Source organism: Leptonychotes weddellii, chromosome 11 (assembly GCF_054177405.1).
Source record: "Leptonychotes weddellii isolate Sample4059 chromosome 11, ASM5417740v2, whole genome shotgun sequence".
Lineage (NCBI taxonomy): Eukaryota > Metazoa > Chordata > Mammalia > Carnivora > Phocidae > Leptonychotes > Leptonychotes weddellii.
Window position 1 is genome coordinate 77,629,741 of NC_138379.1, and position 16,213 is coordinate 77,645,953.

Genomic DNA, 16,213 nt, shown 5'->3' on the forward strand with positions numbered 1-16,213 from the left:
GGTGGGGGGTATTGAGGAGGGCACATTCTGCATGGAGCACTGGGTGTTATGCACAAACAATGAATCATGGAACACTACATCTAAAACTAATGATGTAATGTATGGGGATTAACATAAGAATAAAAAAAAAAAAAGATGGAGATGGTAACTCGAGTGTAGGATAAGAGGATTAGAAGAAAGCAGAGGAGAGATACCAGGCCAACATTGGTGAAACTCACCCTCTGGGCTAAGGATATATCAGCACAGGCCAACGGCAAGAGTGCTGGAATATCACAGAAGAAGTGATCCACTTCATTAGGACCACAGTATGGCAAAGTGAAGGTGAGCAAAGTCAAGATACTGGAATGGATACACCCTAACAGCCATGTGACCACAGCCAGAGCCCCACAGATTCTAGGCCTCATGATGACTGTGTACTGCAGAGGGTAACAGATAGAAGTGAAGCAGTCATAGGCCATCACAGTATACAAGAAGCATTCAATGCTGCCAAGGAAATGGAAGAAGAAGAGCTGGGAGACACAGTTCTCATAGGAAATGAGCGGGCTCAGTCCCATGAGGTACAGTAGCATTTTAGGACAGGTCACAGAAGAGAAACTCATGTCAAACACAGGAAAAAATACATAGGTGTGTGAAGGCGAGTTGAAGAAAGAATAGCCATGAGGATGGACACATTTCCCAGCAGGGTGCAGGCATAGAAGGGCAAGAACAAGACAAAAAGCATAGTCTCCAGCCCCTTTGTGTGGGGGATCCCCAACAAGATGAATTCAGTCACCACCGAGCAGTTCTTCTTCTCCATGAGAGATGGTCCTAGGGGAGGAAAAGGAGGCAGAGGACATGGAAGAATGCCCTGGCTTGATGTCAGTGAACATACTGGGCAAATGAAATGTGTAATTGAAATGATAGCATTTTGGTTCAAAGTTAAGGAAAAATTGCTGATGACCCACATCACAGGGCATTTTAACTGGAATATAGTTGTCATAGAAAACTTAATGGTTACTGTGCCAAATATTTTTGTTACACCAATTCTAAATGCAGATTTCCCTTATTAAAACAATACTTTAAAAAGAATAAAAAGCATCTTAGAGAAAAGATTTTCAAAGGGAAGGACAGGGCCCACACAAATGTGTGCTCCTTCAGAGAAGAAGGATATCAGAAGCCTCAGAATCAATCAGGGGCTTTTTCATATGTTGAGATATGAACTACAACTCAAGAATCACTATATTTGTGGATCACTACTACTGACAACATTATATTTTCTCTTTCTGATTTTTCAAAGAGCCGTAACGGTTGGACAATCAGTGCTTTACATTGGAAGTGCTTATACAACATGATTTCAGTTTAGTTAACCCTCACAGTTAAGTTTCTGAGATAAATATGTAGAAAAGAAAACATTAAAAAGGCTAGGCAACTCTCCCAGATTGAGATTGCTAGAAATGGCAGAACTAGGGTTCTATTTTTTTTTCTCCTGACATCATTAGTCTTTCCAATGTATGCATCTGTGATGGACTGTGACATTACTAGACTTGTCACATTTTGTTCTGTGTTATTCATGGTTTTCTTGGTGATGTCATCAGGCTCTGAAGATGTTTCTGTTCCTCCTTAGTAAGCAATGGAAAGCCAGCCTGTCCCCTGGCCACCCGCACCACCATCACCACCACATACACCCTAAGATATAAAGTCTAGGGGAGTAAATACTTCTCGATGTGCACTGTTATATCCTCAGTGCAGAAAACAGTGTCTGGCACAGAGTAGGTTCTTAATAAATGCTTGATTAATAAAGTAGTGAAATGACTCATTCAATGACTGGCAAAATTGGATAACATTCAGTATTTTGTCTTGTATGAGGATATTGGTTGGATATTAGTCTCCATACACAACCTTGTAAAGAAGCACGATCATACACTTGTTCCTGTTTGGCCCCCTATTTTTCTGAATATTTAGAATTTCTCTGTTTACCTTCATGGCATCTGTACCCAGGAAGAAGCTCTGCATTGTACTCTAAAAGGTGACCAGACCCAAGATAAGAGCTACACATAATCTATTCTGCCCCCCAAAAGTCCTGAATATTTTATCAAGAGGAGTTACACATTCAGAAAGAACTGGACCAAAGATATCCAGATGAAGCCTTGTTTGGAATATCCAGTCTTTTAATTATTTTGAATCAAGTCCAAATCCCTGGTTATACAGGACAATAAGAAGAATGGAGCTTTTGAGTTGGTTGGCTAACACCAACATGATGAGTTGAAAGACAAACCAAGCAAATAATGTCCTATTCTTATGGTTAGTAGCTCCATGCTCCTAGTCACCCTGGACTCTGAGACCATTTATAAACCAAGGACTCCAAGTTCTCTTCTCCATGAGATGTATGAGAAACAAAAAATGAGCACAAAGAAAAAGATGAAGATGGCACTTATTTGACTTACAAAGAGGAAGTTTGATCCTTTCACCATCTATCTCTCTAGGATCTTCTGCCCAAATTTGCCTTTGACATCACATCATAAACCAGGGTCAGGGATCTCCTCCCATGATCTGGAAAGCTCTTTCTTGGTGAAGTAAATGCAGGTTAATTGACATAAAATTGAATGTACCTCTGTCTTCTACAAAGGTTTCTTCCAAGATACTAATAGCTATTGTTTTTTCTTATGTGGAAATTTAAATGCCCTTGGAGGCCTTTGGGATCCCATTCCTGAGTGAATTCTGATTCAAGGGGATTGTTGAACAAAGGGAGTAATTAGAAGTAAATGATCTAGTTGAAACAGAATATTCTAATGTTCCCCCTTGTGGCCTGACTATGGGCATGAACAAGATAGAACCATGTCTATACCTTCTCTTTCTGTGGTTGATCTAGGGAAGTGAGATGAAGGCAGAGAGGTGCAGCTCAATCTTAGGATATATGTAGAAAGCATTTCCTCAGTTTCAGGGTATAGTATTAGAATGAGAAGCAACAACTATATATCTCAGGCTTTTAAATATCCAATTTCAAATACTTTATCTCAAATTGTTCTCCATAGCTCTTCTTCTACTTTATTATTTTGATTTGGAAATGTAATTTCCATAATTAGACTCTCCAACAAACAGTTTTGTCAACTGGCAAAGTTGACTTCCTTGAACTAGGACTTGTTCTCTACGTGATTTTTCTAGAATTTTATTAATGTATTAAACAACACATATTTATTAAGAATTTATACAACTAGGCACAAGACATGTTTGCTGAATCTGGAATTTCTTTTCTATGAAGGGTGTCAAGAACCTTGCCCCTTGAGACCAGAGATTTGAAATGTGAGAATTGTTCATCTTTCATGTACAAGAGGGTTATAGTTTTCAAAGAACTAAAATAGATTAATTAATGAAATAGAGAAAGCACAAGGAAAGGGCATCAACAATGCTAAAATCTAGCTCTCTGAAAAGACTAAGAGATATATCTCTGTAAAGATGACTACTAGACAAAAGAGAAAAGGCACTTATAAAAGTTTATTTCCAATACATTTGAAAACTGATAAATTGTTCCACATATGAGTGAAACCGTATGATAATCGTCTTTCTCAGCTTGACATATGGAACATAAGAAATAGCATGGAGGACCATAAGGGAAGGGAGGGAAAACCGAATGGGAAGAAATCAGAGAGGGAGACAAACCATGAGAGACTCCGGACTCTGGGAAACAAACTGAAGGTTACAGAAGGGAGGGGGATGGGGGAATGGGGTAACCAGGTGATGGGTATTAAGGAGGGCACGTGTTGTGATGAGCACTGGGCGTTATACGCAACTAATGAGTCATTGAACACTACATCAAAAACTAATGATGGCTAACTGAGCATAATAAAAAAACACTGTGATAAACTGGACAAAAACTTATAAAGATACAACTTATCAACTTATCAAAACAGACTCAAAAAAGAAATAGAAAATATGAATAGTCATATGTTTTAGTTTCTATTGCATAACCAATTATTCCAAATCTTAGTGGCTTAAAATAACTGACATTTATTATCTCATGGTTTATTTGAGTCAGGAATCCAGACAGAGCTTAACTGGGTGCCTCTGGCTCAGAGTTTCTCTTGAGGTTGAAAACTGTTGCCTGAGGCTATAGTGTCTTTGAAGGCTTGACTGGAGAAAGATTTGCTTCCAAGCTTATTCACGTGGCTATTGGTAGGCCTGAGACCTGTCCATAAGACTGCCTTGCAACATAGCAGCTGGCTTTTCCCAAGGCAGTCAATCCTAAAGATAGCAAAATAGAGCAAGTGCACCCAAGATTGAAGCCACAGTCTTTTATAACGTAATTTTGGAAGTGATGTCCCATCACCTCTGCCACATTGTATTCACTAAAACCAAGTCACTAAATCCAGGGACCTCATTGCACAAAAACGTGAATCCTAGAAGGTGGGTGGGGGGGCTGTGTCATTGGAGGCCATAGTAGAGAGGCACTGCAGGACAGTAGGGGATGTTGAAATATTAAATAAATGGTGCTGGGACAATTAATTGGATATTCATATTTTTTTTAAGTAGAAGGGAATTGAATTCTTATCTCATCACAAACAAAGTCAATTCCAGGTGGATTAAAGACTTAAAAGTAAAGATCAAGACTGTGTGAAAGGAATCTATTCAAAGCCCCTCCCCCCCACCCCACCACACTTACAGAAGACAAAACACAGTTGTCTGCACTTGACCTTAACTCTTTGTTTTTCTAGGTCACACTGCCCTACTTTCTCAGAAAGTAGACTCCCAACTACAAAACATACTCTTCTCTAGCCTGACCACAACCCACATCCCAGTCGAGCCCCAGACAGAGTCCCTCAAGAAATCTGCCACCTCCTGCTATACCTGGCCAAGAGTCCACGCCCTCCCCACACCACCCCCATGGGCACAGCTGCACCTTCTCACACCCTTAAAGCCCTTTAAAAGGCCCAGCCTAACAGAAACTCAGGGCTCACCTTTCTCTACATGTCTGGCCCCTCCCCTCCCTTGGAGAGGGAATAGACTCTGTCCTGCTTGTTGCTCCACTCTTCGCGAAATTCTTTGCTGCCCATGTCACCGACCACCCTAACACTATGAAAACAATAAAGACATAAATTAAGGATAATATATGATTTCTAAACAAGACACAATCATCTCTGAAAGAGATTATAAAGGAAAAGTTTGATGTATCATTCACATTAAATGAACACATTAATTTCATTAAAAAAAATGCCTTAAAGTAAATAGAGGAGTCATAGTCTAGGAAAAGATATTTGTAGTGCATATGACCAATAAAAGACCAGTATCTAGGATACATACAGAACTACTGTGAATCAATTTTATAAAAGTCAAAATACTAAACAGAAAACTGAACTAAGAAAATAACATAAATTTCCCAAAGGAGGAAACCCAACCTGTCATTAAATGTAGGAGAAGTTGCTTAACTTTATTAGTAACCAAGTACTGAGATTTAAAAATACAATGGTCACAATTTCACATCATCAGATTGGCAAGTATTAAGAAGAACATCATTACAAAGTGCTGACAATCATGAGATGTGCTATGAATTCTCATCCACTGAGGGTGTGGCTTTCATTGTTAGAATCATTTCAGAAAGCAGTTTGGCATTCCCTAGCAAATTTGCTATTTGAATTCCCTCCAATTCAGCCATTCTGCTCCTGAATGCATCTTCTAGAGAAATTCTTTGACCTGTGCTCTAGAGACATGCAAAAGAATGTTCATAATAACAAATTAGAAGCCACCTACATGCCCTACAACAATAGAATGAATAAAGAAATAATAAAATGTAAAATTTCAGCCATATGCGTCAAAATCAATGAATCTCAAAAACAAATTTAAAAGGAATAAAGACAATCATGTATGAGTTTATTTAAACAAATTTCAAAACCAGAAAAAAACTAAATAATACGTTGTTTTAGGGACGCTACATAGTGCTAAATCCATAAATAAAATAAAATTATTTCCTTAATAAGAACACCTTGGTAATAACATCTGTGAGGATGAGGACAACAGAAGTACACAAAAAGAAACCTCTAGATTATATTCTATTTCCTGTACTGGCTGAAAAGTACACAGACATATATTAATATTCTTTAAATTTTATAATATTTTATAATATTTTTAAAATATGAAAGATTTCATATTTCACAATACAAATAATTTTTAAAACTGCAATAAATAAAAACATATTATTAAATTTGTTTTGGATGCTGTAACAATATAAATAATAGATAAAATATATATATTTATTCCCAATCAAAAAAGAATGGACCCAGCTTAATTTATTGATTATGGAAAACAACACATAATTTATTGATACATAATTTTTAACAGTTTATCTTATGTTATGTTTGGTTTGTTTACCAAATGTATATTAAAATACAGATTAAAATTTCATTATATGTTAGGGCATACAAATGGACAAAAACAGCTTAAGGTAATTACAAACTTCTACCTAAGCCCAAAACAACCATGATTCATGACAAACTTTCTTGAAAATGTCAAAAATCAGGGAAGTTAAATAACACAGCTACAAGGATAAGCAGAGTTGGTGTGATTATGCCAAAGTATTCTGTAACTTTTGGCTCTGTCCTTTGGAATAAATATGTATTTTTATATTTATCCAGAGAATTAGGAATGGCAAAAGAAGAACCCCATTTTACTAAGTCCTTTTGAAAGTTCTGTGGGCTTGGCACCATGGGGATTTAAGGGATTGCTTTTATGGGTAACTAGGAAAGAAGTTAGCCCAGTATAGCTAGAAAAAAGGCAATCTATCTATCTGTCAGGCCAAGGCCAATTCTAGTTGCTAGTACCACCCCAATAGCCCAGTTAGCTCAGTTCCTTAATAAGAACTAGTCAGATTCCCAGAGTCGATAGAAAATAACTAAAACATGCAGGGGGATGGTCCCACCTAGAGAACTATCATCGCAGCCCATCAGTTTGTTTCTCCATGAAGATAAGGGAAGCACAAAACCCCGTGATTTCTGGCACTATTCTCAGTGGGTCTGGTCCCACCACTTGAATGAGTCACAGCAACTCACGTACGTACACACACCACACATTATGTCCTTTAGCACTGAGCAGTCAGACTAAAGGCAGCAGGAGATTCACTCTGTCTAGCACCCTGCTAAATTGATGCAATAATCCAGTCTTGGGACAGATTTTGGTAGACTTGTCAAAATCATATTCCAAGGTGCCTACCCAATCACTCTTGGTGTTTCATGGATGAAAAACTAATGCAGTGATTGATGCTAACAGGGGGAAGCTGAGAAACTTAGGAGGTGAATGGAGATTGCTTGTATGAGCAAGACTGATGTTCATTTACCTTCATGCCTAAGAAAACTGGCCACAAGCATACAAGGAGCAGAGGTATCGGGACATGTCTAGGCATCAGCATGGATCACATCCAAATGGCTCTGATGCAATGAAGAGTTCTCAGAAGGCCTACTTGAGGTGCTACAGAGATCTCTCACCATCAGGGTGTGCATACCTTGTCCCTTATCATCCTTCACCCCCTGTCCTTCACTCCCTGTCCCTGATCAGTAATTCACCTTGGGCCCTGGTGGGACCCAGCTCACATCAAATTCCACTCAAACCATTATCCATATAGCCTTGAAGAAAGGTGTTCTCAAATTCAACTACCCTCTGTGACAGGAGTCAGTAAACTATGACCTGTGGGGCATATCTTGTTTGCTGCTTGATTATATAAGTGAAGTTTTATTGGAACAAGCCTCATCCATTTGTTGGTATATTTTTCTATGGCACTTTTCATGCTACCATAGCAGAGTTCAGTATTTGTGAAAGAGACCATATAGTCCTCAAGGCCTAAAATATATACTATCTGGACATTTAGAGAAAAGGTTTGTTGATCCCTGGTCTATTAGGGAATTTGTCACAGGTTTGTATCAGCTAGAATTGCTATTCAGTTGTCTTCAAGGCAGAAAGACAACTGTCATGGATACATTTTTTAAAAAATGAATTTAATACACAAATGGAAAGAAAAAAACCCAACTTTACCCACCAGGGGACTAGTGACCTTCTGAAACAATCTGGCCCCCAGTCAGTTTTTTCAGGGCTCCTTTGACATCTTTGTTTCTCAGAGTGTAGATTGTGGGGTTCAGCATGGGGGTGACCACATTGCCAAAGATTTGTACTGGGGTCACCAGAACCTCACTCAAAGATGGCTGGGTATAGATGAGGGCACAGGGCCTGAAGAACAGTGTGACCCCTGAGAGGTGGGAGACACAGGTGGACGCTGCCTTGCGCCTCCCCTCAGCAGAGTGCATCTTTAGGATTGCAATGACAATACCAACATAAGAAGCAAGGATGAGGAGAAAACATGTCATGGGCACAAGGCTGATATTGGTGAAGCTCACTGTCTCAATGATGAGGTTGTTACCACAGGCAAATTTGACTACAGGGAAGATGTCACAAAAGAAATAGTCTACTTTGTTAGACCCACAGTATGGCAGTTGGAAGGTCAGCGTGGTGAGAACTGTGGCATGAAAAGAGCTAGTAAACCAGGTGCCAGCAGCCAGCAGGGCACACACCCAGCGGTTCATGATGATGGTGTAACGCAGTGGGTGGCAGATGGCAGCAAATCGGTCATAGGCCATCACCATGTAGAGCAGGCACTCGGTGCTACCCAGGAAGTGGTAAAAAAAAAAAAAAAAAGACCCGAGACATGCAACTACCCAAGGAGATGACTCAGTTCCTCACTAGCAGGTTAGCCAACATCTTCGGGGTGCTCACAGAAGAGAAGCCAATGTCCAGCACAGAGAGGTTACAAAGAAAGAAGTACATAGGAGTGTGGAGGTGGGGATCAGACATCACAGCTACAAGGATAAGCAGATTTCCTAGTACGGTGCAAAGGTAGAAGATGGAGAACACAACAAAGAGCATGGTTTCTTGCCCCTCTGTGTGTGGGACGCCCAGCAGAATGAACTCTGTAACCAAAGTGTAATTCCTCATCGCCATAGAAGTTAGACTTTATCCTGGAAAGGAGGAAGAATGACAATAAGTGAACGACCCAAAGAATGAAATTGCACTCTTCGCTACCGGTAGATTCATAAAAGGAAACATAATCATAGGCTCTATCAGTGAAAAGATAATGTTTATTGTTACTTGGACTGAGGGGCAGCAAATGCCCCAGAAGGACAAGTGGTTTCTGGGGTGAGGACACAATGCAGGTAACTTGACTGGTATATAGACAGGTATTATTTTATTATTATCAGATGGAGAAGAACTAATGGCAAAGAGTATAGAAGTTTTGAGACTGAGAAAGGACAGGAAAGACAAAGGAAGGATAAAATAAGATAGAGAAAAGAGGAGGCAATGGATTAGGCACATTTATAGTTTACATAGAATTTTCATAACCATTTGCTTCTGAAGCTTTAACAGAATCCCAGAAGCCAGGTATAATATCTCCATTTCATAGATGATGAAGAAACGATGACTCAGGGAAGTTAAATAACTTGCTCAGATTCTCAGATACAGATTGTGACAGATCCAGGATTGGAACCCAAGGATTCTAGATGCATCATACCATAATTGGAAAAAGAGAAAAAAGAACTATAGAAATGCAGATAAAAGAAAAATCAATATATTCTCTAAACTGAAAGGGCCTTAACAATAATTTAGCTCAATCCCTGACTTTTTAATTTGGATGGTTCCATAAACATTCTTGCCAAGTGGTTCTTGAGTTCCTCTCTAATCATTCTTATGTTAATTCTATCCTTTTGTCTATTATTGCTCAACACTCCAGACAGCTATGCAACAAAGAATGTTATCATTGCATTCTTTATTTCAGTCAACCCGCTTCAAACATCTCAAGAACGATCAAAGCAACGTTGAGAACGCTATGACCTAAAATTGAACTTTTTCATATGTAAAACTATAAGGAAGATTTTTCACCCTGGTTTCTGCTAAGTACTGGAACCATTCTTTTTTGTTGTTTTATTTTGTTTCTGCAAAATCACAGGTCCTTACATATATAGTTTAAAGGTATCCAGTTTCACCATTTTGGTATTTACACATCACCTAAGCCTATTAAAGCACCTTTGTGAGTTTTGACTCTGTCATCCAGTATAGACTGTGTTCTTTTCAGCATGACCTTCCTTTAATCATGTGGCCTCCTGCCATCCATCTCTAAGTACTTGCCCACTAGAAGCATATATATATATTTACTTTGAAGAAATTGGTAAGAGAATATGTCCAAAAAGGTAATAAATTCCCCTTGACTAAGAGTTGGATATATTGTACCTCCTTTTCCTGATCTCAGTAGAGAAGAGATCTAGATTATGTGTAATGATTCTTTCAATTTAACTATGTTTGGGGGGTTCCATTTAATATTGCACAGATGTATATACAGATTTTTTCACATCCTATGGATAAAGAAAGTCACTGCAGAGATAGAATATTTCATAAGTTTCTAGAGAGTTTTTTTTTTTGCTCCAAAAGAGATTAAGAAAGAACAAATTCCATGACCTTGAAAGATTTTCCTCTAAGAGCAAGAACAAGGTAAGAATGCTCAGTGATACTACTTCTAGAGAGAGAAATTAGGCAAAAAACAAAACAAAACAAAACAAAAAACAAAAATAGACAAAAACCAAACAAAACAAATGAAAAACAACAAAAACAAGAACAACAGCAGCAAATATCCAAATTGGAAAAGAATAAGTAAAATTTTGTAGATTACATGATCTTCTATGTAGAAAACCTTGAAGACTCCACATGCACACACACACAAATAGCCACCACAAGTGAATGGATGAAGAAAATGTTGTATATGCATGCAATAGAATATTATTCTGCTTTAAAAAAGAAGAAAATTCTGTAATATGTGACAATGTGGTTGGACCTTGAGGATATTAGTCTATGTGAAATAAGCCATTCACAGAAGGACAAACACTGTATGATTCCACTTACATCAAGCATCTAAAATAGTTAAATTTACAGAACCAAATTGTGGAATGGTGGTTGCTAGGTGGGGAGAAGGAAAGGAGGATTTACTAATCAACAGGTGTCGTTTTGTTTAAGCAAGATGAATAAGTTCTAGAGATCTGCTGTACAGCATTATACCCATAGTCAATATTCTGTATTATACACCTGAAAATCTGTTAAAGGTGTAGATCTCATGATAAGTGTTCTTACCACAATACAATAAATTTAGGGGAAAAAAGTATTTCTAAAAATGAAAACAAAAGGATCACACAGGGGCACCTGGGTGGCTCAGTCAGTTAAGCATCTGCCTTCAGCTCAGGTCATGATCTTGAGGTCCTGGAATCAAGCCCCACATCAGGCTCCCTGCTCAATGGAAACTTGCTTCTCCCTCTCCCACCCTGCTCGTGTTCTCTCTCTCTCTCAAATAAATAAATAAAATAAAATAAAAAAGGATCAGACAGACTAAAGGGAATATCAATGCAAATAAATAAATATGATACAGTGTAATAATTATAGCATTAAAGATATATGTCTGTTGTAATTATAATATGATTAATACTTCCTGTTGGGGTGTTTTTTTTTTTAAAGATTTTATTTATTTATTTACTTGAGAGAGAGAGAGAGAAACAGCATGAGAGCGGAGAGGGTCAGAGGGAGAAGCAGGCTCCCTGCTCAGCCGGGAGCCCGATGTAGGACTCGATCCCAGGACTCCGGGACCATGACCTGAGCCGAAGGCAGTCGCTTAACCAACTGAGCCACCCAGGCGCCCTCCTGTTGGGGTTTTGAGGGATGTCTTCATAAAGAGTATCCAGGGTGTGTACTGTAAGATGCACTATATGAAGGAATAAAATCTTTGGATTTTAATCAGTGATGTAAAATTTTGAGCTTCATGTTTGAGATAAATGATTTTGATAGCAATGTATAGGGTTTTACAGGGGAAATAGTTTAGAGCTAGAGAGACAAGGTAAGAATCTAAAGCAACCACCTAGACAAGGGAGGAAGAAATGATAGATTCACATACACTTAAAAAGTGAATTAATATCTTAGTAAATAATAGACTAGAGATGCTTGGGTGGCTCAGTCAGTTAAACGCCTGCCTTTGGCTCAGGTCATGATTCCAGGGTCCTGGGATTGAGCCCCGTGTCTGGCTCCCCACTCGGCAGGGAGTCTGCTTCTCCCCCTCCATGTGTTCTCTCTCTCAAAACAAATAAAAACAATCTTTTTAAAAAATAGACTAGGTGGATGGTAGCGCTATTAAACAGGATATGGAATTGAGTGAATTACAGAATGAAAATCCAATGATGTCTAGAAAACAGTTGGATATAGAACTCTGAAACTGAAAAGAAGCTCAGGGCTAGACATGTAACAAAAAAATGGAAGATTAGTCCTTGAATGTATGAAGTAGAAGAGTGCTGAAGATAGAACACAAGGTAGAGGGATGCCTGGTGTCTCAGTTGGTTAAGTGGCTGCCTTTGGCTCAGGTCGTGATCCCGGGGTCGTGGGATCGAGTCCTGCATCAGGCTCCTTGCTCAGCGGGGAGCCTGCTTCTCCCTCTGCCTGCCACTCCCCCTGCTTGTGCTCTCTCCATCTCTCTTTCTCTGACAAATAAATAAATTAAATTAAAAAAAAACACACAGGATAGAACACAAGAAAAGGGCTGGGAGCATCTAAGAAATGTGGGGAGTTCTGAGGCCATTTTTCACTCTTTCCCCTCATCACTCCCCAGATTATTCTGTGGCTCAGATATACTGTTAAAATCAGTGTATTTAAATAAACAAATGAAAATAACACTCATTTAGCACTCACCCTCATCTAGAAAGGCATTACTCTAAGCCTTTTATATACATTAATATACTTAATCCTCTTAATAACCACCTGTAGTGGATACTATTATTATTCCTGACTTATAGAAGAGTAAACTGAGTCATAGAAGGTTAAGTAATTTGACAAATTACTTTAACATTACCAGGCAGTAATTTCTGGAGCTAAATAGAGATCTTATGAGGTCTTGGTCTAAGCTGAATCATGTGATTATGGTCGGTCTATTTTAGGAGATGATTATTTCTAAGTTTCTTAGAGCTCAGTCCAGGTTCTATGTTGGAGAGGGGAAAAAAAAAAAAGCCTTATACAGTTGTGTAGCTTAAGCTTCACAGGGTGAGTCAAACACTTCACTGGACACAGAAAAGACTATAGGATGAGTGCTAACTTCATGTACGACAGTATTGAAGTGAATTCCACAAAATGACACATTAAGCAATGCTAGTCCTGTGAATGACTCTCCAGAAACAAGTACACTGTAAGTATGTTAAGATAGTGACTTCAAATTTCTTCTCTTCAGCAAGTACCAAATCCATGAGAACAATTATCCTAAGGGATATTTAACAATCCAGGAGCCCAAATTTTAAGGTTCCAGTGGTTAATCCCATAGTACAGTTCTTTAACTGTAGACATGTCTTTATCATCATGAGACAAAGGAGGGCCATAGCACAGGCTTATATATTGGAACTCATGCAGAATAAATCTTAGATGATTCACTCTGAAAGGAAGCAAAAAGATGATCTCAGTTTGTGCCTCGAATATTACATGAAGAGGTGAATATCAGGAAAAAAGAAATTTGCCTGATGTCGTAGACAAGGTAGGTGTGATTCTCAATCAGTTATACCTAATCCCTTGACATCATTTCCAGCATTATTATGAAGAGGGATACACACACATACACACACACACACACACTTTTCTGGGGAAATGTCCAATAGTATTCTTGTGTTCTTAAAAGAGTTCACAACCATCAAAATGGTAAGGAATCACTATTCAACCTAGAAAGATGATAACATGACATCTGCGATTGAGAAGATTAATGGGAAGGTGAAATGAATACATTTTTTGTTCACTTATTTTCCATAAAGAAATAGTGAAAACATTGTACCTAGTTCACTAAGGGCAAATGGTGAACAAAACAGAGTAAAGAAGAGATGTAACAGAAAGGGCAGAGAGGAGAGAGAGCAATGGGGAAAGATAAAATGAGAAAGAGAGAGCAAAATATGTAATAGAAATATAGGCTTGGGGAACCTGGGTGGCTCAGTCGGTTAAGTATCTGACTCTTGGTTTCAGCTCAGGTCGTGATCTCAGGGTCATGAGACTGAGCATGCGTAGGGCTCCATGCTCAGCAAGGAATCTGCTTGGGGTTCTTTCCCCTTTCCCCTCCCTCCCACTCTGTTCCTCCCCCTGCTCATATGCTCTCTCTCTCTCTTTTTCTCTAAAATAAAAATTAAGAAAAGAAAGACATATAGGCTTACACCCCGCATGTAAACAGTGTTCTGGTCCAAGTTAAATGCAGGTTTATTCTCTTATGTTTTGCTGGAACCACTTATAGATGCTTTTCTGGGTCACCTTATTAAGAAAGGATCCTAGAGACTGACTTGGTCCTGAGGTCTTTAGACTTATTTTATATTTCTGTTTCTCCTCTTGAGCTAGTCAGTGTCTGTGAAAATAAACTCCCAATCAAAGGCTTAAGGTTCCCTGGAGTCTATGTTGAGTCCCTAAGTTTTAGAGGTAACATCATTGTCTCACTAATTAGGTTTGGAGAAACTAGTAATTATTTACTATTTTTTAAATTATTATTATTTTAGAATGGAACATAACCAATTAATCCTTGTACACAGATGACGAAACTTCTTCCCAAGACTATTCTGAAAAAGCTATCAGATACCTTGGAGAAAATTCCACTTATTATCTCTGAAAAGCAAAGAGATAGTGCTACTTAAAAAGTGTTTATTCCTGACACTTTAATAGTCTCAATGATTGTTTCTTCCCCAAACCTACTGCAGGGTTCATGATTGCTCTATGAGAGCCAGATCACAATATTTTGAATTATAAGGTCTGAGTTCAAGTCCCAGCCATGCAATGACTGATATATGAGAATGAACAAGTTACTTAAACTATCTGATGATCACCAAATTTCTTTATCTGTAAAATTGAGATGATAATACCTTTTGCATTATATATATATATATTTAGAATTTTTTAAAAGATTTATTTCTTTATTGTAGAAAGAGAGAGAGCACGGGGGTTGGGTGGGAGAGGCAGACGGAGAGAATCTTCAAGCAGACTCCCTGCTGAGCACAGAGCCAATGGGGAGCTTGACCTCATGACCCAAAAGATCATGACCTGAGCCAAAACCAAGAGTCAGATGCTCAACTGACTGAGCTACCTAGGCACCCTGCCCTCACATTATATTTTTATGAATTTCAAATGAGATACTGTGTGTGCAAAGCAGTTTTTGAAATGTAATCTCTCTGTAAATATGAAGAACTAACACTACTTTGACTATTTTTCATTTAATAAGTACTATTAGAAATGGTTGGTCTAATGTCTTGAAGAGATCTAGATTATTGGCATTTTTAATAACAGGTTTACTGAGATATAATTCACATACCATAAAATTCATCCTTTTGAAGTATACAATACAATGATTTTTAGTAAATTTAGAGAGTTTTGCAACAAATACTGCAATCCAATATTAGAACAATTCTAGCACTTCAGAAAGCTCCCTCATGTCCATTTCTAGCCAGTGCTCATGTTCTCATCCCTAACTCCATGAATCTACTAATGTACTTTTTTAATCTTTATGGACTTTTCTTTTCTGGACAGTTAATGTAAACAAAAACATATATTATGTCATCTTTTGTATCTGGCTTCTTTCATCTAGTGTAATGTTTTCAAGGTTCATCCACCTATCTGGACTTTGTTCCTTTTTATGACCAAGTAATAGTCCACTGTATGGATATACCACATTTTGTTGATCCAGTCATGGGTACGTGGGTTGTTTCCACTTTCAATTATTATTAGTAATGCTGCTATGAAAATTTATGAACAAGTTTCTGGGTGAACGTATGTTTTCAGATCTCTTGAGGATATACCCAGTGCAGGATCTAGATGACTGGTTTTCAACTTGACTTACATACAAAAGGGAAAAAATATTCATATTGACTTATACATTTCTTATGTGTTATATGATCTCAACTATAAAACTGGATACGAACTCTTGCTTACAACATTTCTGCAGTAATAAAACAAATGTGAACTAAATGTAAAAAAAAAAAAAGCAAAAAAAATAAATAAATAAAAATAAATAAAAAAAAAAAAGCTCATAGAACCAATACAATTCTAATAGCACTCATTTGTTCTAATGGATTATAGGGGTTTTTTTTCCTGAAACTTGATAATTGATATCAAATTGACTTAAAGAAAAACATTAGATTTGTGAATCTTAAATGTTTTGTCAGCTTGATTCTAT

General features: G+C 38.0%; 1 protein-coding gene and 1 pseudogene across 1 annotated transcript; both read right to left on the minus strand.

The window, feature by feature from the left end:
- Positions 1 to 86: 86 nt before the first annotated feature.
- Positions 87 to 796, minus strand: OR10D3 (olfactory receptor family 10 subfamily D member 3). Its single transcript, XM_081797352.1, is given in 2 exon segments — positions 87 to 610; positions 613 to 796. Coding segments are annotated over 2 exon segments (708 nt in total).
- A 7,207-nt stretch (positions 797 to 8,003) lies between these two features.
- LOC102729067 (olfactory receptor 10D3-like) lies at positions 8,004 to 8,952 on the minus strand (annotated as a pseudogene).
- Positions 8,953 to 16,213: the final 7,261 nt, after the last annotated feature.